General features: G+C 33.0%; 3 protein-coding genes across 7 annotated transcripts; 1 reads left to right on the top strand and 2 right to left on the bottom strand.

Moving 5' to 3' along the window:
* Positions 1-679: 679 nt before the first annotated feature.
* LOC123220029 (inositol 1,3,4-trisphosphate 5/6-kinase 4) lies at positions 680-6,603 on the bottom strand. 3 transcript variants are annotated; one of them, XM_044642022.1, is made up of 12 exons: positions 6,315-6,601; positions 6,195-6,230; positions 5,276-5,465; positions 4,692-4,786; positions 4,324-4,392; positions 3,631-3,833; positions 3,255-3,408; positions 2,548-2,661; positions 2,139-2,201; positions 1,602-1,747; positions 1,342-1,489; positions 680-984 (listed from the first exon to the last, which is right to left on the bottom strand). In XM_044642022.1, exons 1-12 carry the CDS (start codon positions 6,453-6,455, stop codon positions 844-846), a joined length of 1,500 nt encoding a protein of 499 aa, XP_044497957.1. In that variant the 5' UTR covers positions 6,456-6,601; the 3' UTR covers positions 680-843. The 3 variants fall into 3 exon arrangements, with proteins under 3 accessions (XP_044497957.1, XP_044497959.1, XP_044497958.1); XM_044642024.1 differs by having other exon boundaries at positions 6,320-6,594; XM_044642023.1 differs by lacking the exon at positions 2,139-2,201 and having other exon boundaries at positions 6,315-6,603.
* Positions 6,604-7,302: 699 nt separating this feature from the next.
* On the bottom strand, positions 7,303-11,271 carry LOC123221361 (probable uridine nucleosidase 2). 3 transcript variants are annotated; one of them, XM_044644210.1, is made up of 10 exons: positions 11,194-11,271; positions 10,886-11,057; positions 10,673-10,788; positions 10,454-10,513; positions 9,597-9,782; positions 9,415-9,519; positions 8,784-8,880; positions 8,012-8,119; positions 7,769-7,919; positions 7,303-7,668 (listed from the first exon to the last, which is right to left on the bottom strand). In XM_044644210.1, the coding sequence occupies exons 2-10, from the start codon at positions 10,932-10,934 to the stop codon at positions 7,560-7,562; spliced, it is 981 nt and encodes a 326-aa protein (XP_044500145.1). In that variant the 5' UTR covers positions 10,935-11,057; positions 11,194-11,271; the 3' UTR covers positions 7,303-7,559. The 3 variants fall into 3 exon arrangements, with proteins under 3 accessions (XP_044500145.1, XP_044500144.1, XP_044500146.1); XM_044644209.1 differs by lacking the exon at positions 11,194-11,271 and having other exon boundaries at positions 10,886-11,192; XM_044644211.1 differs by lacking the exon at positions 11,194-11,271 and having other exon boundaries at positions 7,784-7,919; positions 10,886-11,185.
* A 2,885-nt stretch (positions 11,272-14,156) lies between these two features.
* Positions 14,157-16,502, top strand: LOC123221360. Its single transcript, XM_044644208.1, has one exon. The coding sequence runs from the start codon at positions 14,266-14,268 to the stop codon at positions 16,237-16,239; it is 1,974 nt and encodes a 657-aa protein (XP_044500143.1). The 5' UTR covers positions 14,157-14,265; the 3' UTR covers positions 16,240-16,502.
* The last annotated feature ends 4,861 nt before the right edge of the window (positions 16,503-21,363 follow it).

The following is a 21,363-nucleotide window of genomic DNA, read 5'->3' as shown; positions in this document are numbered from 1 at the left end:
TTATTAATAATAAAAAAAAATTGATTATATATTTCTCTAAATTTTAAAAACTAATAATTTTATTTCTGCTTAAAGTTTTCTAATTTTAAAAAAGTAACATTTTTCTCGAAAAACCTAAGGTTTATTTTGAACTACTCTCCAAAGACCATCTCCGTCCACCAACGACTTCCTTTAAACCCAAAGCCGTCGTCATCTCTCTCAAAAGCAACGCATCATTTCAAAACGTTTGGATTAGACGAATTCAGACAATTCATCATTTAGATGACACCTAAAACTTCAAAAATCTTTCTCTAATTACTATATCATAATATAAATTTTGTAAAAATGATACATTAAAATCCATATTGACTTATATCAAATTCAAAATAAAATTATTTCGGAATCAAATTTGAATCTTAGTTCAACAACCTCAAATAGATCTCAAATTTACTCTTTTAAAATCAAATTGATCTTGAACTCAACCCAAATAGAATGCAGTCTAAATTGAGTGGTTGTTCTGTAGTATGGAAAAGAAAATGAGTAGTAATAATTTAAGATGATGATTAAATTTTCTTCTTATTTGGAACATCATGATAATGCCAGATTATGTTTACTGTACGAGCCAGTCTTTCACATGACAGTTAATTTATAACTTATGAAAATAAAAAAAAATCATAATAAATTTGTATAAACAAAATTATTGAATATAATAAACGCATATTTTCATTACTGGTTCATTAGTTTTCAAAATGACATTAAAATGAAGAACAATGTCTTGAGAAATTTTTGCATGAAAGTAAATTATTATTCAGAACTCAAGAAATTTTACCTTGGCTACATTGACTTTCCAATTGCCAAAAAGGCTCAAGATGTGGAAGCTCTCAATTCATACTTCATTTTAATGGCGACCCAGAAGGCTGGTATGGCAATATCGTTATCTACTTCTTTGAATGATGGGAGGTAGTTTACGTCCACGATGACATGGTCACCGGTGCCTTCTTGAACCTGAAAAGTTTCACAGAACAGACAGTAATGTTAGATGGAAAATGGCTTGTATTCAATAATATACACATCATTTCCATTTGTATATCGAGTGCTCAAGAGGTCATTGAAAATGGTCCTGTATCCATGATAAGCGCAAGATTGTCTTGCCTCAACCACGATGGCATGCATAAGACTGAATAAAAGAGGTTTTGTGAAAAATGGTAAGCATCAAATGGATTTCATAACAGATCTTGGCATTTATATGTATTCTTTCTTTTTTAATTTTTTTTGACATTTATTAACATGTGTTTCTGCAAATAATATAAACATTATAAATTATTTATTAGAGAGAGAACATTAGTAAAATTGCATACTTACAACTACATCAAAGCCAAATATTGTAAGATCAAGTGTTCTTGCAAGCCATTTTGCAGCATCTTTGACTAGCTCGAGATCAAGATCAACCTTACAGGAAACTGCATCTCCTGGATGCGGACTTTCAGTGTTGGTAGGTAGAGACTTTAAGCTGTGGAGAGATCACACCATATTATAGTTTCAATGTATGATCTCAACGATAATACAAAAAGTATAAACCAAAAGAAGATGGAAGATGTAAGAGAGAACATATTCATTACAACCTATCAAACGATATAGGCTTTAAGCTGTTTCTTTCATATGATTTCCTCAAAGTACTGGAATTTGGGATTGACTTCTTAATTGCATGGAAAACAGTCTCACCCAATACATAAAACTTGAACAGAGTAGATGAGTGGTTTATGTATTCCTGCAATAGCAACAGACAATATCAGTTTTAAAATGAAGAGTCAAAAAAATATGAATAAAAAATAAAATACTCTTAAGAAATTAAGATATAAAACACATCGAAACAATTTTTTACACTTATGGCAAGCTACACTTGGACCCAGTCACCTATTTTGTATGCGTTTTAGGTTTGCGTTTGCTCTACTGGAGCCATAATTTGAGAACTCAAAAATGAAAAGAAGAAAGTCTCAACAATACCAATATTGTTGAAAAGATGAGAAGCAAAAGAAATGAATCTATTTAGAAGTCATCATAACGAAAGCAATTGTATGCTCACCTGAACAACAATAACAATTATGTTGCCACAAGGAAGAAACATATAACTACAGAAAAAGCATCAACTTCATGCTCACCTGAACAATAGCAGGAAGAGGAACACTCAAATGCTTAAAATCTTCTATTTCAAAAACAATTGCCTGCGATTCCAGGATTCAACCTTTTAAAGTGAAAAAAGGAAGTGAAAGGAAAGGCAGATAGTAAAAGAACCCTTACCAGTTTGTGCACATTTAACCAAGAAAACTTCGAGTGAAAAATTGTTATAAGAATGCACAATTAAGGCCAATTTGATAGGCCTTGTCAGGCAATACACCAATTTTACCTACTTGAAAAAATTTGGTATACAATTGTTTCTTTACAGAATGACAGTTGACAGACCCAGAATATATAAACAGTGTATAATTGCAATTATAAAAAAAAAAGTCAATAACAATAAAAGGAATTCAGGAAAGGGTAGAGCAAGAATTAAAATAAATGTATATTTACCATACTATGAGCATCAGCAACACCACAGGCAACTTGAGGTTTCACTATACATGGAAAAGATAATTTAGCTTCTGGTAGTCTTTGTGCCAAATCAGATTCATTAAAATCATTAACCTGCACATTAAAGCTTTAGATGTATCTTGATTTGAGGAGATATTAAAAAATATTAGAGAACTTACGCATAAATGAAGCCATAAATTATATAGTTGTGATTACAAAGAGTGAATATTTATAGCACTCAAGGAATAGACTAGGAAGAAAGAAAATGAAAACCATTAAAGTTTTCCTTTTAATATTACATCTTCCTTTCAGTTATAACTTTCACTATCTTTCATGGTACCTGTAGTCACAAAATTCATGCAAATAAATAACAATTTTCAACATAGATGATCACCGTCTCCAGTATGATAATAACATTAATTAGCCCCAATATAGACCACAGATATTATCCCCCATTAAGATTCATTTCATGTAAACCATGTGTACTAGGTGATAAAGATAGCAATATCCATCAAGCTAAATTTCTGTTACAATAAGGTTTACAAATAGTACAAATATTGTATAAAGATAATTTTATCTAAATTTTAACTGGAAAAGAAACGATTTCAGATATAAAACATCAGCAAGGTAATTATCCGGATTTGTTCCAGCAATTCATTAGATCAGCAACAAGTAGAAAACAGATTCTATCCTAGTAAAAAGAAGACCTTGAGAAAATGGGGCCCCCTGATTGTATGGCCACCTTCCGCATTGAGATCTTGCAGACCACGCAAAACTAGTTGGATTTTCAGCCGATCCAATACTGGGTAAATATTATCAAGAGGGTCGATTACAAAGAAATTAGAGTGATCCTCCATAAGCCTGTAAGAGTGCTAATACTAATGAGGAAAGATGCATATAACCATAGCATTAATCTAAAATTTCAGACGTACTGAAAACATTTTACTTGACATTTTATTCGAAGTTTTGTAAATATATTTCAACTGAACAAAGAAGCAACAATAGGCAAGCAAATTCACATGCCAAACATCTAAACAAGTTCAAGAGAGATACATTGTACATGTGATTCCAGTTAGAAGTTACCTTTGCAGTTCCTGCATTCTTGAGGTGAAAGTGATTCTGTTGGAAAAATCTGAATTGCTTCCCAAATTGATGGACTTGATTTCATCTGTTGCTTTATGGAGAACTATGTCAACGCCTTGTAATTGAGATGATAGAGGCATCTCAAATGTGAGAGGCACAAAAATCAAGCCGTTTGGAGTAGGATTCATTGGAAATGCACCCCTCTGTAAATGATTAAATCAAAATAGCTTCTAATACACTGTTTTCTTTTGCTGACTAAAGAATAAAATAACGGAAATCTCGCACATTCTCTTTATTGGTGAGCTGCAGAAAGTTAAACATATAATCAACTACAGTTAGGCAGACCTAATAACTGCTAGGGACACAATTAATCAATTAAATCATTCTTAAGTATATATCAGAATGACAAAGATAAACACACACGACTAATTCTTTTACTATACAAAAAGCTGTCCCTCACATTTAGTTCAATTGTTCTTGGGTCTTGTTGGCCTCATCTAAATTTCAGATTTAGGAACCATGATGAGTGATTTTTCAATTTCAATGTAGAACATTCAATCAAAAGTATAAAAAATTACATACTGATTTTATGCATGCCTTGGTTGTACATGACCCTACAACTGGAATTACCTCTATAGCTTCCTTTAACTCTTTTCTTATATGGTAAATTCTCATATCTGTGAAAAAGCTCACCTTGGAAAAATCTTCTTCACGTGAAGGCTTCATGACATATCCAACCATCAAAGCATTGTTGCCGGTTGCCTACTTCAAATTTGAGACACGAAACAAGTCATGGAATGAGTATTATATGAGAAGTATGAGGTAGTGCAAATAATGTATAGAAATTTTCAAGTACATTCTTGCTTTTCACTTCTCCTTCACTATGAAATCGATTATGTTAATTAGTCATTCCTTCAATAACAATCTCTCCTAATGACTACTCTTTTTATAGGTTTTCAGATTGACTTCCTATCATACAACTTACTAAACCCAAAATCATGTAAACAACAAATGGCAATCTTGAAAAAGTAACATTGGAAGAATGGATCAATTCAGAAAACCTTTTTGTTCAACTGGCAAATGGCCATAGGCAACTCTTCTAGCCTGTTGATATAAAGTATGCTTGAATTATCAGACACACTTGCACTTTCAACACCTGAGAGAGAAGCAGAATCCAGTTTCAATAACCAATTTAACAAAAATAGATAGAACAAACAAGCAAGCCTATTGAATGTTCTCTGTAACTAGTGAGCATTTATTAACCGAGATGCAGAACGTGGTATTAAGTCCCCAAGCCTTGGAAGCAACTTAATTCAGCATATTATTTCAACAACCAGTATTAATGCAACAGCTTGTTGGCACATAATGAACTTTATTAGACCAAGGATTCCTATACATTTTATGTAGACAGAAGATGCCACCAAATAGAACCCAGCCTTAATGTGACAACTACAAGAACAAGGTAAAAGCAAGTAATAATCATAATCATATGATCAAATCAGACTTTGATCCGTCAGATCTTTCAGATGCAATCACAGCAGGACATCCTTTCTGATATGTAAGACGCTTGGTAGTAGACTATACTTTTTACAAGATTCGGATTATCCCATCATCTAGGGAGATCTATAGGCTCAGTATTACTCACCCACAACAATAATCATCCAATGGGAACTAGGTTTATGAAAGGCATCCTTCTTTTCAGAAACAACATACAAAATACTCCCTCCTTTGTCACCCCATGCTTGGTTTATCTCATTTGCAGCACCATCTACAGATGCATCCAAAAGAAAGCAATCACACAAGTATTCCGTAGCAATCCTCTTCAATGCAATCACCTATATCAAGCAAATGCAACAAATAGACATATAGTAGGCACTCTAAAAAAATTATGTTTGTTATACCAGAAAAATATAATGTCAGCAGTCAAAAATGTATTCAGTAGTAACATAACTACAAAAAATTGTAAACTAAGAATTAAGTGACCACAGAAGACAATTCTAAGTAAACTTCAATGCATTGTTAAGTATACAACTTTCTAGTCTTCACCAAATTCACAGCAATAAGAATGAGTGTGAGCAGGAACAATGATAAATACACACACACACAAAAATTAAAAAAAAAAAAAAGAACACCATTGTCTGAAATATAAGCATATCAAACACTCTTTTAAACTGCATAAGCTTTACAACACCAATTTTAATGTTCCGTGGTAGAGAAAGCTTCTGATAAAAGCTCTTCTGAAAAGAATATACTTGATCAACACTTTTTATTGCTTCTGTTTAGTTAATTAGGAAAAGACTATGCTACATGCATTTCTCATTGCGCCAAAAGCGCTCCCAAATGCTTGCAATTGATAGACTTGAATAGAAATGACCTCCAAGAGCCTTTAAAAAAAGCACTTTTCATTTTTTTTCTAATGAACAATATAAACTTCAAATCTATTTTATAGGAAGAGAACACTTCCTATTTCATTCAAACACGCACACACTATAAAAGGAACCAGAAAAAAAAAATCTTAATACCTACTCGAAAGCATACAGCAAAAATATAAGAGAAAGAATTACCTTATCAGACGAAAGGCCGAGACCATATGAAACTCCCTACAACAGCAATGCGAAACGTAAATGTCAAAATTCAACTCATTTGTAACAACAATTCAAAAGAGAGAGAGCACGAAAGAGTACCGTACGGATTTTCGAATGATGGAGCTTACGAAGCAAACAGGAGGCTCCCGATAGCAGCTGAAATGAAGCGTCGTTTTCATTTGGAGCGGCGGAGAGTAGCAGCAGCGATTCGTCGAAGATTACTCCTCTCACGGAACTCATTATTCTCTCGTGCTTTCTCCGTCTCTGCGTCTGGCTTGACTAAACGCAACTGAAACAACGACTTCGCTTCGCTGGCTTCACAGAGAAAGAGAAAGAGAAAGAGAACGGCGAGATATGACCATGGGAGAATCATATTCTCTGCGTCAGACTCTAACTGAAACCGCCGACCATCGAAGTGCGTCATCACTTTTATTCTGAATTGACGACTTTACCCTCATACTGTGCCTTTTTATCTTGTTAATAATCTTAAGAATAATGGCCGCACCCCATCAATAAAAGACCATAGGGTCGAAACATGTTAGATGACAGAAGCACAAAGTGGTTGGAGCCAATCATTAAATTTGGAATTTTAAATGTTTAATATGATTAATTTAAAACTAATTAAATCAAAAAAATAATTTTTGATTTAACATAAAAAAATAATACAATTCAAATAATGGTTATTTCTTAAAAAAAAAAAAATCTTAAAGATAATTAGAAAATAATAAGTGTATAAATCTAGGACTTGTCGAGGATGTGTAAGGATGAAGTTTAGGTTTAACGTATAAATAGACAAGATCTTGATATTAATTTAGATTGTTAAATTAGGTTTTTATTAAACTACAATTATATTTAGTTAAATATTATTTTAGTTTGAACTTGATTTGATTACATTTAAGTAAAACTCGAACTCATCAAATTAGAAAGTTATTAGCTCCAACTCAAGATAAAAATGACTAGCATGAACTCAATTCAATAAATTACTGTTAAACCCTGTCACTTATATTTACCAAGCTGAACCTCAGTTAGCAAGCTCACCATGAATGTGTTTGCCAAATTTCTCACAGAATGCTTTAGCTATAACTACTTGAATTCAACCTGGTTATGTTCAATATATGCTTGAAACAAATAATGTTACTGAATTAAGTTTTTACATTATTGGTACATGATATTACATGTAATTAGTTTTTATTGCAATCAATGAGTACTGATGTTAATTCAACACAACTTCAAGCTCAACAGCTCTGCACCATCACCTTGCTCAACTGGTTCACACAGGGTGGCCGTGAACTTGAAATCAAGAACAGACCAGAGTAGTATAAAATTTCTCTAGTCTAAATCTTTCTACGAGTCCATAAGCCGATCCATGAGTAGTTTGACAATGGCTGGAGCATCGACTGTGACTGCTACCTTCACTGTAGGTTTGTCTGCCCATTCGGTCATTTCTCCAAATCTGGTTGAAATGGAAGAGTTAGAAAGAACACAGTTGTGACACAGTAAAAGGTCCACTTTACTATCTCCAGAGCCCTCAATGATCTGGTTGCTGAATTTACCCGTAGAGGTCATACCTCTTCTGTTTGTTGTATAATATTGTGAGTCCCCTTGTGATGCCAGTGGTCTGGACTCTCACGACACCCTCGGTATAAGTAAAAAGTGAAGGATTAACAGCTACAAGAAGAGCTGATGGATCATGAAGGTAAACTCCTATGTGCATCAAGATTCAAACTATGATCATCTGACAGATTATAGTTCTTCCAGTTCTCAGTACAATATCAATCTTATTCCAGGAAACATACCTCTTGTAGAGTACGCCTCACGATGATAAGCAAAGTACACCTCTAAGATTTTGCTCAAATACTGAGCAAATTTGCCCTTTGACTGTGCCAACTTCTCTCTATCAGCATCTAAAACATGAGAAAGTAATAAGCTGACTAATATGCAAGGTTATAAATTACAATATTCAAAAGGTAACATGGTTTTGGTGTTTATAAGAAGTTCATGTCTGGGCACTCTAAATACATCACTCATAAAAGTATAAAGGCTTAAAACAAGGATTGAAGAGGCAGCCACAACTAGCAGGGCTATGGCTCTTTGAGTTTGGCATACTCTAATTGACTAAAAAGAAAAGTGTTAATAAAAAGAAAATTCTGTGTGAGGCCATCAGAAGATCACATTGTTCAATGATCGCGAGTATGGCAAGCAGTAGGCAGGCAACATTGAAGTAAAAGTTAGAACAAGTGGGTTGCTACTGAATAGGAAGATATACAACATTACAAAAAATATGGTCCGAAGAACAGCATTTGTATTGTTGACTAGAACAATGAGATACTGACATACACACTAATGCAACAAGAATATACATGGTGGAAGCGTAACATCTTAGTCTAATATTCCAACTCACTATCAAAATATTATCCATTTTGAATTCACAATCCGTCACTGTTTTGTTTTGAACTTTGCAAGCCAAAACGTGTCTTCACAGTTCTAACAACTCATAGGCTAGTTGTTGATGAAACATGTACATTTATGTGATTAGCAACACAAGTGACAAGATTATGAAACAAGTACCTGTCATAACTACTTGATGAGTAACATTAATACCCACAGCCACAACATCTGCCCCACACGTAAATACAATATCTGCAGCTTCTGGATCACCAAAAATCTGCCCATTCAGTCCAGAATGTGGCAAGGATATCAGGGAAAACTAAAAGGAGAGAACGGTTGCACAGATTGCCATGGAAACTTCTTTTTCTTGTTTTCTCCATCCAGTTATAACTTATAAGTAAGGCTGAATTTGAGTCGAGCCTTAGCTATAAGGAATTGTGCAGTTTATTCAAGTTTACACAAAGAGAAGTCCTAGTTAAGTCTCATAGACTTTTTAGATAAACACAGTCTCTTTAGAGTTTAGCAGCTCACACGTTTTTGGACACAAAGTGTGTCATTGTTTTGCTTTGAGGCTTTATAACCCAAATCACGTCTTGATAATTTAAGACCTCATATATTATTTAATTAAAATTCTCTTATTATTCTTAAATAGCGTGGAATGTCCATATATACCCAACATCTCTTTCATACTTGATTGGTTTGAGATTTAGCTAGAGGTGTTGCAAGTTAACAGAAAATTAATTGCTATGAGCATTAATTTTTTGAGTAGTCAGACAGTTGACATCTCAAGACTTAGATTTGAGGAACTCACATTTGCTTCTGCTGCTGGGTTCACATTACCATTTACTGAAAACGCACCACCAAGAAGAATTATCTGCCCAATGTTCTTTACAAATGCTGGATCCAGTTCAACAGCCTGAATCAACATAAAATATATCGGTAACTTCAACTCATAATGAAAAACCAACTCAAATTAACAAAAATTTGACTGACCAGTGCAAGATTTGTTAGGGGTCCCAATGCAACCACAGTAACTTTTCCAGGGTAAAGTTTCGCTTGCTCAACCAAAAAAGCAGCTGCTGATTGTTCAACTGCCTTTCCTTTTGGTGGAGGGAAATTTTGGTTGCCAAGTCCATCAGCACCATGGACAAAATCAGCAATACGAAGTTTTGTTCCTTTCTTTACAAGAAACAACAATTCAATATATCGATGAGCCTCTAGACAAACCATTCAACATTTTTTTTTGTAATATTCTTTATAAAGATTTTATGTAGTGATGGCAATTCAACATTCTAAACTGGGTCCATCCCTCCCCAAATGGGGAGGGGATTCCCCAATAAGAATGTGGATAGAGATAATTAAAATTCTCGCAATCTATGATAGGAATAAATATATCTTTGACTCATCTCTTCCCTTACATACACTTAAACCTTTAAATATTAAATTACTCTTAAAAATTTTAAATCATTATAAATATACTCTAACATGTAATACATATTTCATTATTTTTCTACGGGAATGAGTAGGGTAAATTTTATTTGCAGGGAGGGGACAAGGTGAGGACAAGAAAAGGTCTCTCATTTGGGGAAGGGGTTAGCGTATTCAGCCCCACCCTGCCCTGTTTTCATCCATAATTCTATGTTACCCAAAGTGGCAACTATACATGAGAATATTGGTACATAAGAATATAGCTTTGAACAATAAAAGCTCAACATATTGTTCTAGAATGAAAAGTGCTTTTCCAGAATTGGTCTCAGGACTATAACTAAACCTTATACCTATTAACTAAATAATTGAAAGAATATTCAATAAAGCTACAAATTCTAAAGAATAAAGAGATGAACACATACAGTGATAGTGACATGAGATCCTTCAGCCACAGGAATATCAGTCCTCTCAGCAACCTCCAGCTAACCCACAAAAACAAAACAACACAAAAAAGTCAATCCCCACCAAGCCACCAACCTAAAGATCTAATCTGAGCCATATCAAATCAGCCTATTTGACCCAACACTTGAAAACACCAAAAATATACACAGAAACAAAGAGTTATAGCACAATATAGCTACCAAATGCAAGGCGTTTCTTGTGGCAAGTGTTGTGTAAACATTGCCATAAATGGTAGTGAGTCCAATAACCTCCACTTCTGGTGATCTTAAGGCCAAAAAAATTGCCATGGCATCATCTGAAACAATATTCAATCAATAATATTGTTTCCACGGTGAAAATTCTCAGTACCCAGATCTTGAAAAAGAAGATTTTGATGGTGAAGATCAACTTACCAATACCAGGATCAGTGTCAATAATGATCTTCCTCTGTTCTGCAGCCATTCTTTGAGATATCTTTCACACCATCAAAAGTCAATCCCAATGAGAGTTTGTATAACTTGGGTTCAAATCCAATATTGTTAGTTCGAATTCCAACTCAGTTAGCTCAAACTGTCGAACGACAACCTAGAAAAAAAAAACAATTGTCGGAAAAAATGAAAAACAATCATTGGCTATACAAGCTCTAACGCGAGCATCAATCTTGAATTCTACGTTAGAAAAGGAATAAAGTTAATATATTGGGTTTCTTTAAGATCCTCACGTCTTCGTATAAATTGGTTCTCGAGTGAAATGATCACCAATCGAGTGAGACAAGCAATTTTGGATTCCAACTCACAGAAACCATTATTCAGTTTTGGTTCAAATTTAACCCCACTTATCTTTGGAAAACAGGTCTGGTGTGACATGTGTATTTTGTCATTTTCAAAAAGGCCAAAAGACTTTACTTAAATACAATGAATTATAAACGTAAAAAGATTATCTTAATGTTGTAGTATTTAAAAAATTATATAAATAATTATTGTGTTTGATATAATTAGATAAAAATAAATAGAAATAAATAATTATTATATTTAGTTATAATTAATAAAAAATTATTAGTAAATTAATTTATTTAAATATAATTGAATATAATTATTTTAAAATATTTTTTATATTACTTGTATATTAATTAAAAATAAAATTTTTTTATTTTAAAAAATTAATAAATAAGAATATAATTATAATAAAATCAAGATTATTTTGGTAATTTTTTAATACTTAAAGTGAAAATGATAATTAGATTACTATTTATATTATTTGTTATATCACAATTAGTAATAAAAAATTACTTTAATATTTTATTGCTAACAAAATAAAAAAATAAAGTAAATAATAAAAGACAAATTTCCAATGTAATATTTATTTATTGGAACCAAATGGCCCAATGGTGTGATATGTGTATTATGTCATTTTTAAAAGGCCAAAAGAGTTATTCTCACCCAAGGTTTAGTGCAAACTTAAACTCATATCTATTAACTTTCAAAAATTCAAATATCTACCCATCAACTAAAATTTTTTATTTCTGTCAAAGAAAAATTGTCATTTAATAAAAATATTTTTAAAAACATAAAATTTATCACATTTTCCCCTTAGGTTGAAAAACTAACAAATTCCCTTTAATCCAAGTTTCAAAAATTAATATTTCACCCAAGGATATTGCAAACCACCACTACTAGCCTCTGAAGACAGAGACGATAATGTTCCTTTATCCTCTCAGCTTCTCTTTCAATCTTGCTTCATTCTCAGACAAAAAAGAGTTTTCAAGACAAAGACTCAATTCGTCTTCATTAGAGATGAAGATGAAACATCTTTATCTCATACGAGGATGACAAGTCATCTTTGTTTGAGAGGCGAAGACGACTCATTGTCCTCGTCTGAGACAAAGATGAATCGTGTCTTTGTATAGAGAATGTCAGGAATAGAGTGGTCTTCATCTGGAGAACGTGTCTTCGTTCGAGAATGGAGCGAAATTGAGAAAGAAGCTAAAAGGGAGGGAGAATGCCACTGTTTTCGATTGCTGGCAATTGTGGCTAAGAAAACCTTAAAGGGAAATGTTAATTTTTTAAACTTTCGGTTGAGAGAATTTGTTGCATTTTTGAATAGGAGGGGAGAGGGGATGTGATAAATTTTAGATTTTTTTTGAAATATTTTTGATGAATAACAATTTTATCCTTAATAACAACAACAAAATTTAATAGATGAGTGAATATTTAGGTTTTCGAAAGTTAACAGGTATGAGTTAGGTTTGCAATAAAGCTTGGGTGGGATAAGTCTTTTGACCTTTTTAAAAAGCGTAATGTTGTGCATGCACATTTTTTATACACAATCTGAATATACAGATAATAGGTTATCATGTGATTAAAAGTTACTTTAACTTTAATTTAAAATAATCAAATCACATAATGATATATTATTTGTATATAAAAAATATGTACGCATAATTTTATTGATACATAAATGATAACAATAAAATTATATATATTTACAAAGAGTAAATTATGAATAATAAAATATTATTGTATAATGGAGTGATTATAAATTAAAATAGAGGGCAAAAGACTTATTCCTACCTAAGCTTTAGTTCATTCTCAAACTCTCACTCACTAAATTTTAAAAACCCAAATTCCCAACTGTCAGTTATTAAAGTTAACAAAATCAGTTAAATATAAGGGTATAATCGTTATTTAACCAATAAAATAAAAAATAAAATTTTATCTCATTTTCCTCTAATTCTAAAAGCTAATAATTCTCCTAACGCTAAATTTTTAAAAGTTACATCTTCTCTTTGTTAAGGTTAACTAAAAAATGCAACAAATTTTTTGACGACAAAATCACTCCAATCACCTCCTCCGTCATTGATGATAGATGGCCCATTGCTCTCTCTCTCTCTCCATCAAAGAGATGAATCAACGAAAATAATTCGTGATAAGAAGAATTGTGAGAAGACAAATCTGATTGATTCTTTTTCTCCCTCATTTCATGAATTTGGTTGATTCATCTCTTTGATAACTAAATTCATGTCTTTGCCTTGTATAATTCATCTAGGCTCTCACAATTCAACTATCAAAGAGACGAATTAGCTAAATTTGTGAGATGAAGGGGAAGACAAAATGGTTAGATTCGTTTTCTCATGATTAATCTTCTCATGAATTATCTTTGCTGATTCACCTCTCTAATGAAGAGAGAGAATACCAAGCCATTTGTCATCGGTCTTGAAGAAGGCGACTAAAGTGATTTTGTCACCGAAAATTATATTGCATTTTTTAGTTAACTCTAGTAGGAGAAAAAATGTACTTTTTTAAAACTAAAATGAGAAATAAAATAATTTATTTTTATTTTACTGACTAAATGACAATTATATTTTTAGATTTAATAAATTTTATTAACTTTATTAATTGATAAGTGAGTATTGATTTTTTGAAATTGAACGGATAAAAGTTTAAGAAAGACTAAACTTTGAGTAAGAATAAGTTTTTTTTTAACCTAAAACAAAAATAAAATTAAATCATATGACATACCATTATTAAATCCCAAAGAATACAAAGCATTGTTCAAATGAGCCTAGTTTTGATGGGCTCATTGGCAATAAGCAAGCCTCAAGCCCAAAATTAGAAGCTAAACCAAGCTCAGCCCACAATAAAAAATGGCAAAACAACAACCACAAATGGGAAAGATGCAATTACTTCTCAAGAACAAGGGCAAATAGCAAACTTGTTATCCCTTTCCCCCTGCCTTTGATTTTCAAATTAAATCACATAGAAACCTCCATTTCTGTACTCTCTCGTACACAAAAATGAACGCACCACCATCATCTTCTTCAAAATCAAAGAGGCCCCATCACAGTGACAGTTTAAGCTCAAAACTTGAACCTAAAACAAAGAAAAACCTATCTTCGGGAAACCCTTTGCAAGATCACAACACCACCATCGTCACTCCAAACAACAGTAGCTTTGAAGCTCCAAGGGGTTGTCTCAGGTTCTGTCTCTCAAATTTTTCTTCTTCTAATTCAAATGCTAAAACCCCTTTTATTGATAGGCCAATAAAAATAAAAACTTTAGGAGAAACCACTCCCAAATCGGCTCCCAACCCATCAAAACCTTCGAAACGGAGCGTTTCACGGAAAGCGGTTTTGCAGAATGAGGAGAAGGTTAGAAAAAACCCGCCTTCTTTGTATCAGTGGCAGTCTGGGAGAAAAACTAATTCTGGAACTGGGTCAAAATCTAAAATTTCTTCAGTTTTGGACACCAGTGGCAGTCTTGTAAATAAAGTGTCATCTGGGTCTGAGCTTAGGGTTTGTAGTGCTGTTGATGTGAATTTGACTCCTTTGAGTAAGGTAGCAACTGGCTTGCGCTTAAAATTTAGAGAAGATGAGAAAGAAAATGTTGTTTATGATTATGAGAAGTTGTCAAATCCTAGTGGGAACAAAAATAAAACTCCTCCTATTCAAGTCTCTGTGTCTCCGGAGATTCAAACACCATTTGCCTCATCTATAGTGGCTACAGAAACCAGGCCGGCTTGTTATAGTGCTGGTTATGTTTTGTCTGGTGTCACTGACAAGAGGAAATGTAGACCTAGAGGGATTCTTACTGTAGGGGAGAATAATGTGCTAGACTTTGGTGCAGCAAAAGATATTAGTGGTTTTGATGAAGATGATGATAGAAACAAAGAGAATGTTTTGGGAGTTGTTGATAAATCTTCCAGTGTTTCTGTGTTGCCTTTACCTGCTGAGGCTTTGATGCATTGGATTTTGTCTCCTCGCAATGAGGAGGATGAGGATTATAAGGAGAATTCCGAAATTGGGTTGTGTAGATATCAGATTCATTCTCCTAATTCAGATTTGTTCAATGAAGAGTTTAATTTTTCAGATTTGTGTAATGGTAGCAATAGTAGAAGCAGTGCCAGTGTTACTACTAGAAAGAGGTGTACTTCTTCATGTTCTCCAGGTGAAGGAATCTTGTGGCCTTTTCATGACAATGAGGCAGTTTCATGTACTCCCAGATGTACACCTAGTTTCATGTGTGCAGGTTCGGAAGAAGAGAGGAAGTGCTGTGGTGATTTTGATCGAGAAAATTCTCCATTCTCCATGGATGTATTGGGAAGCGGAAATGTTATTCAAACTCCAGACTCAAGTCCTGATAGATGTGTGGGTTTATCACGTTTAACAGAAGTTGGTAAAGAACATCCAATTGATTCTGAACTTGATCTGATCACTGAGAATCTCCAAAGGACGAGTTTATCTTCCAAGGGTTATGAATCGATATGGGATCCAACTAGTTCAAGTTTTCAGTTCGATTGTTTAACAACAGCCTCCAATTCTGTTGATCTTTCCAACTTCTCGAATATTTTAGATGACCAGTCATCTTGGATATCTACTTCTACTTTAGGGAATGTGTCACAATCGCATACGAGGATATCATGGAGAGAAGGATTGGTGACTAGAATTTTTGACATGGATGAGTTTGATAGTTGCAGATACTTATCAGATGGAGAGGACAATGCCAGTGGGTATCACAATAACCAGTTGAAATCCTGTCAGAATCCAGAGATCAGTGTTGATGTAGGGGAATATGAGATTCTGAAAAATGGTTTAGTATCAGCTGAATTTGTAGATACTGGACTGAAAAATAGAGAAAAAAGTGAAGAAAGACTACCCTCTCAACTATCTTGTTCATGTGCGGAGTCTATAAGCGCCGATGGAGGCAGCCTCACAGCTTCAGGGGATTCAGATTGGACTCTATACTATACGAACCATTTATTTAAAGTATGACTGTGTTCTTCTCTTGCACTCATTTAATCCACAAGTGTTAAGTCAAACTAACCTTCGGATAGAGAGTGGTTCTTCTTGATGGTCATTGAGAATCATCAATTAAACACCACACACACAAACACACACAAACATAAACATTTGTTCTGTTACTTGTAATTTCACTTGTGCTTTAATTGAATTTCTTCATTTAAGACCTTTCTGTTCATAAACAATGTGATGATTTCTGAATTATATTTTATGCTATACCAGAAAATTGTCAACAACTCTTTTGTGCATGCTTTGCAATGGCCTGATAACCTTTGCTGCTTGCATCAGAAATGGTATTGGCTAGCAATTTTTTTCTGACACATGATTAATGATAAAAATGGTTTCTCTTTTTGTAAAATCCAGACTAGTTTCTTGTGTGCATAAAATTTTAGAATTTTTACTATGTTATATTTTAAACTACTATTTATCAAGATGTGAGGTTGAGCAAGTTATATTGCTTAGTCTATCTACTAAAATGGTATGTTGTGCAGCTGACTACAAAATTATCGGAAGTTTGTTGATAAAGGAGAAATTTGTTTTCAAGTTCCCTAGTGAAGAGATTTTGTTTGAAGATTAATAAATGACAGAAGCTAGCAATCAATTCTGTCATTGAAGATGACTGATTGTACTGTTTAGTTTTGTGCCTTGGATAAGTTGTTTCTATGCAGGTCGCTCAAGTTTCTTGATGAATGCTTTTTGAGAAAGGGATTAGAATGAGGGTAGGTTAATGTTCTTTTTGGTTTGATTATGTTAGGACCTAGGGTTTCTTTGGCCACATGTTCTAATTCTGGATGGTAGAGTAAGTTTATATAAACAGGAGTTAGGATTGTAAAAAAAGAGAAGAAATTAGGGTTTAGGCAGCCTCTTCTGTTGAAGGGAGGTTTTTGACATCTCAAATGGTCAGAATTGAGAGGTCTCGCTTCTTCAAATGTTTAGTTTGTTCATTGTAAATTTCTAAAATCAAGAAAAATAGCGTACGTTCTTTTCATTTGATTGTGTTTTTCATTGTTTTGGTTGAATATTGGTTGGAATCCTATCAGAGTATGACTTGGTCAATTTATTACGGCCATTAAGATGCCATGGCCAATTTGTGAGTGTAGGTGAAATTATGGTTTCCATATTAAGCTTACAAAATGATGTTATGTTATAGAGAAGTTCTTTGATGAGGGATAAGCTCCAAATTGTTGTACTGAAGTTTGGACAAATGAACTTGGTGGGCATAGGGTGTAAGGTTACCCCATTATGCTCACCATTGGATAAGCCCCTAAAGCAATGGGTGCTCATGTGGACTGATCCAATGGTTCTAAACTGGGGTAACGTTAGCGTCCTAGTACGAATACGTAGTTACGTAGGAGTAAGGAGTAGGGAGTAATAAAAGAAGAATCATGATGTTGAAATTTATATATTAAAGGGCAAGTTCTCTTCACTTCTCTCTTGAGGTTTGCTTTGATTATGGTTGACTTGTTAATTTGATAGATGATTAAATTCAGCAACATATTTTCTGATTCTGTCACCATACAAGTCAGGATCTTATCTTGCATTTCAATATGCTTGTCTTCTTAAAGGGAAGCATTATTTCTTTTTCGAAATTGACTAATACAATGTTGTGAATTCAAAACCCTAACAAAATATGGAAGAGATTATTGGGAAACTATGATCTTCAAATAAACCATTAAACATGGAATGATAGAGGTAAATAAAGTTGTAATACCATAGCATGTTAGAGAAATTAATTAATTAACTTGAAAACTTAAGCTAATGAGTATGAGGTTAATGGATATTGAAAGTTGAGATATGGGTTTAATTAATTTGTTTAATTGAGAAATAATAAGAGCTGTATTATGTATACATATTTTTAATACATAATTTGAATATTTAGATTATGTGTCATCATCTAATTAGATGTTATTTTATATTTATTTCAAAATCATTTAATCACATAATAATATATAATTTTATTGAAATAATAATATATCAATTATTTTATTTTCAATTGAACACTCACGGTGGAAAAACATAAAAACAAAAAATCTTCAAAGAGTTTATAAAAGGAAAGAAGGTGATTGATATAGTAAACTATTTCAAGAGAAAGAATTGAATAAAACATGGATGGAAAGGCAATAATAAATAATCCAAATAATAATTATAATAATTCTTAAATGATAGCAACAATTTTAATATATATATACAAAATTAGGTTGATCAAGTGGTTGTTTTGTTTATATTTCACTTAAACTGAATTGCGAACCCACGAACCCATCCAACCGACTCTCTTTAAGATCAAACAAAGCTCGAGTTGCTTGTAAGTAGCTTGACTTTGACTTACTCTCCTATTGATATGCTTCAGATAAAACCTTCCAAAATGATAAAAAAATGGAAGGATAAGGCTGATTGTGAAGAATTTTAGAAGATTTTTTGTCAAATATTCTACCAACTCTGCCGGCTATAATCATAATAAATTAATTGCAATGAAGAATTAACTAGTCAATCATGCATCTAATTTGGACTCCTGTAATCAGTTAGCTAGAACACAATATGGTTGATAATCTAGTTCAAAACCAAATTAACTTGAATCATCAATACTGATAATCAGATTCGACTACCCACTATGGGTAGAACAATAAATTAAAGATGTGAAATCTCAAACATGGAGTTAAGAGGACTCAGATCAGACATCGCATTCTTACAAATGGACTTGATGTCTTTTAATATGTATGTATTAAAGTGAGATGTTCTAGATGATGGGTTTTTGGACTAGTTTCCCAGAGTTTATTGGCTTGATGGTTGAACTCCTTCCAGTGGGGTTTCTTGTCACCAGAAAAATCAAACTTGACTGCTGCTGGAAGAATTTTATATTGTAATAATATTCTTGAGTCTTCATCTGCACCAGAAATGAAACAATTAGGTAAGTTTCCTCAAGTTAATGGCACTGAAATTTAGAATGAATTTTTAATTGTCACCAACTTTCTACTTGGACTTGAAAAACAACTGAAGCCAAACGTTTTGACAGGAGCAAAATGCTAGAAGGTAAATTGCAGAAATTAAATAGATGCTCACAAAGCTGACCAAGTCCATCAAAAACCAGATATTCTTCTTTATTCAGAATAAACAAGTAAAAATTGTTGAACAAGAAATTTCTTCATCATATTTTATTCTAATTCAGATATATCTCAATTTCCTCTCATATATATATATATATAAAATATATTAAAAGACGTTAATGTAAATATTAAATCCACTTGTGAGAGTATGTATTCAAATTTGGATCTTCCGACTCTATACTTGAAATTCTACACCTTAATCTACTCTTTTACCAGTACGGGTAGTTCCTCTGTATCTTGCCGGCTCAATGTGGTGACATTTTATTTTGTCTTTACATAGACACTTAAACCATTTTCTCAAATTAAATATTCAATTTCCAATCAAATAAAGTTGATTTGCCCTCTTGTCTTGTGTTGCTTATAGACATCATAATCTCTTGGAAGATTGTGCAATTTTCCTCTATATTTATATAATAGTCCAAAAGCAACGTGTAACCAAGACGCTCAACTCCCCTCTTATGAAAAAATAAAAAATATTGGGAAGCATTTATCACTCTCACACCCCCACCAAACCCATTAAACCAAAGTCTCCATTTTTCATTTTGCTTTAATTAGATCCTCCTTCTTCATCTTCATCTTCTTCTTCTTCATGGAGGGGCTTCTTCCAATGGTGTTCAAGGCTATCAAGAAGAACAAAATTCGGAGACAATATGAGTGTCTTTCTTCGAGGACACCAGCACAAAGTTACAACATAGCTGATTTTCATGTCAATGGCAGCACACAAACTTCTCTGTATTTCAAGGAACATTCAAGTAGTTATGAGAAGGTAGAAGAGAGCTCCCATCACCGGCGACACAAGTCAGTCGAAGATTTTCATGGCTATGATGAAGGAATTCATGGTGGTGGTGGCAGTGGCCGTCGTGGCTCTCCTAGGGTGGCAAAGCAACTTGTGAGGTTTAGGAGCCATAGAATGTTTTCATGTGTCACAGGTTAATTCTTGAATTTTAACATGGTGATCATAAGTTAAATTAAAGTCTAAATCAATACAATTTTCTTTTTTTCTGTTTTGTTTGGTTTGATTGAGATATTTGATGATTGGGAGAATAACTGTAAATGTATATGTTTATTATTGAATTAAGCTATGATCTCTTCTGGGAAAGCCAATTGCCCATTCATCATAATTGCTTATAAATTTTAAAAACTACCCGTTGATACAAATTTTCATACACCAACCGGAAATACACAATTTTTGAGCTTTGTCTCATAAAGATTACAATAATGGCTATTGGAATTGTAAGATAATCATGTTATCCAGTGCAGATTCTGTAGATGTGGGAGAAAGAGAGTAAGATGGAAGAATAAAATATAAGGGCATTTCATTTAATGTAGTTTGATTTACATAAACACCGTATAAAAATGGTATGTAAGTTGGAAGGTCGTTATCTCTAGGTGAGGGACTCATACATGCATGCTATGTCAGAGGTGTGCCTGATCGTTGCTCCTACAACGTCTCTTTTCAATGTTGTTCAATGAGTTTAGTCAACGAAGTGATATATTGTACAACACTATCATTTAATCTTATTAAAAATTTTTAATATTAATTATTATCCGGTTTGGGTATCGATGATGTTATATGCATTTAATGATGAGTATCAATTTTGGTATCAATAATGATGTATTATCATAAAATTAGACGTTAATTTATTTTTAATTCAAAATTATTAAATCACATAATGACATATTATCAATAATACTAAAACTAGTTCTTATTATAACTAAACAAAGATTTATTGTATGAAACAAAATATGTAGTCCAATAAATATATGTTTGTATTAAGGCAAAGGTCAAATGACTATCCCACCTAAGGTTTGATGAAAACCTTGGTGATTCCCACCCTTTAAGTTTCAAAAAGTTGATTTCCCACCCGTAATCTACTTACCTTAGTGATATGCTATTTTCCTAGAATAAATATTCATTGAATCCTCTATTTTTTGAAGTTTCTCTTGATATACTATTTTTAATATATCAAGAATCTATTTCATATTTCAATAAAAT

The sequence above is a fragment of the Mangifera indica genome, chromosome 7 (assembly GCF_011075055.1).
Source record: "Mangifera indica cultivar Alphonso chromosome 7, CATAS_Mindica_2.1, whole genome shotgun sequence".
Classification (NCBI taxonomy): Eukaryota; Viridiplantae; Streptophyta; class Magnoliopsida; order Sapindales; family Anacardiaceae; genus Mangifera; species Mangifera indica.
Note: the sequence above shows the minus strand (reverse complement) of the source record. Positions and strands in the feature narration are given on the sequence as shown.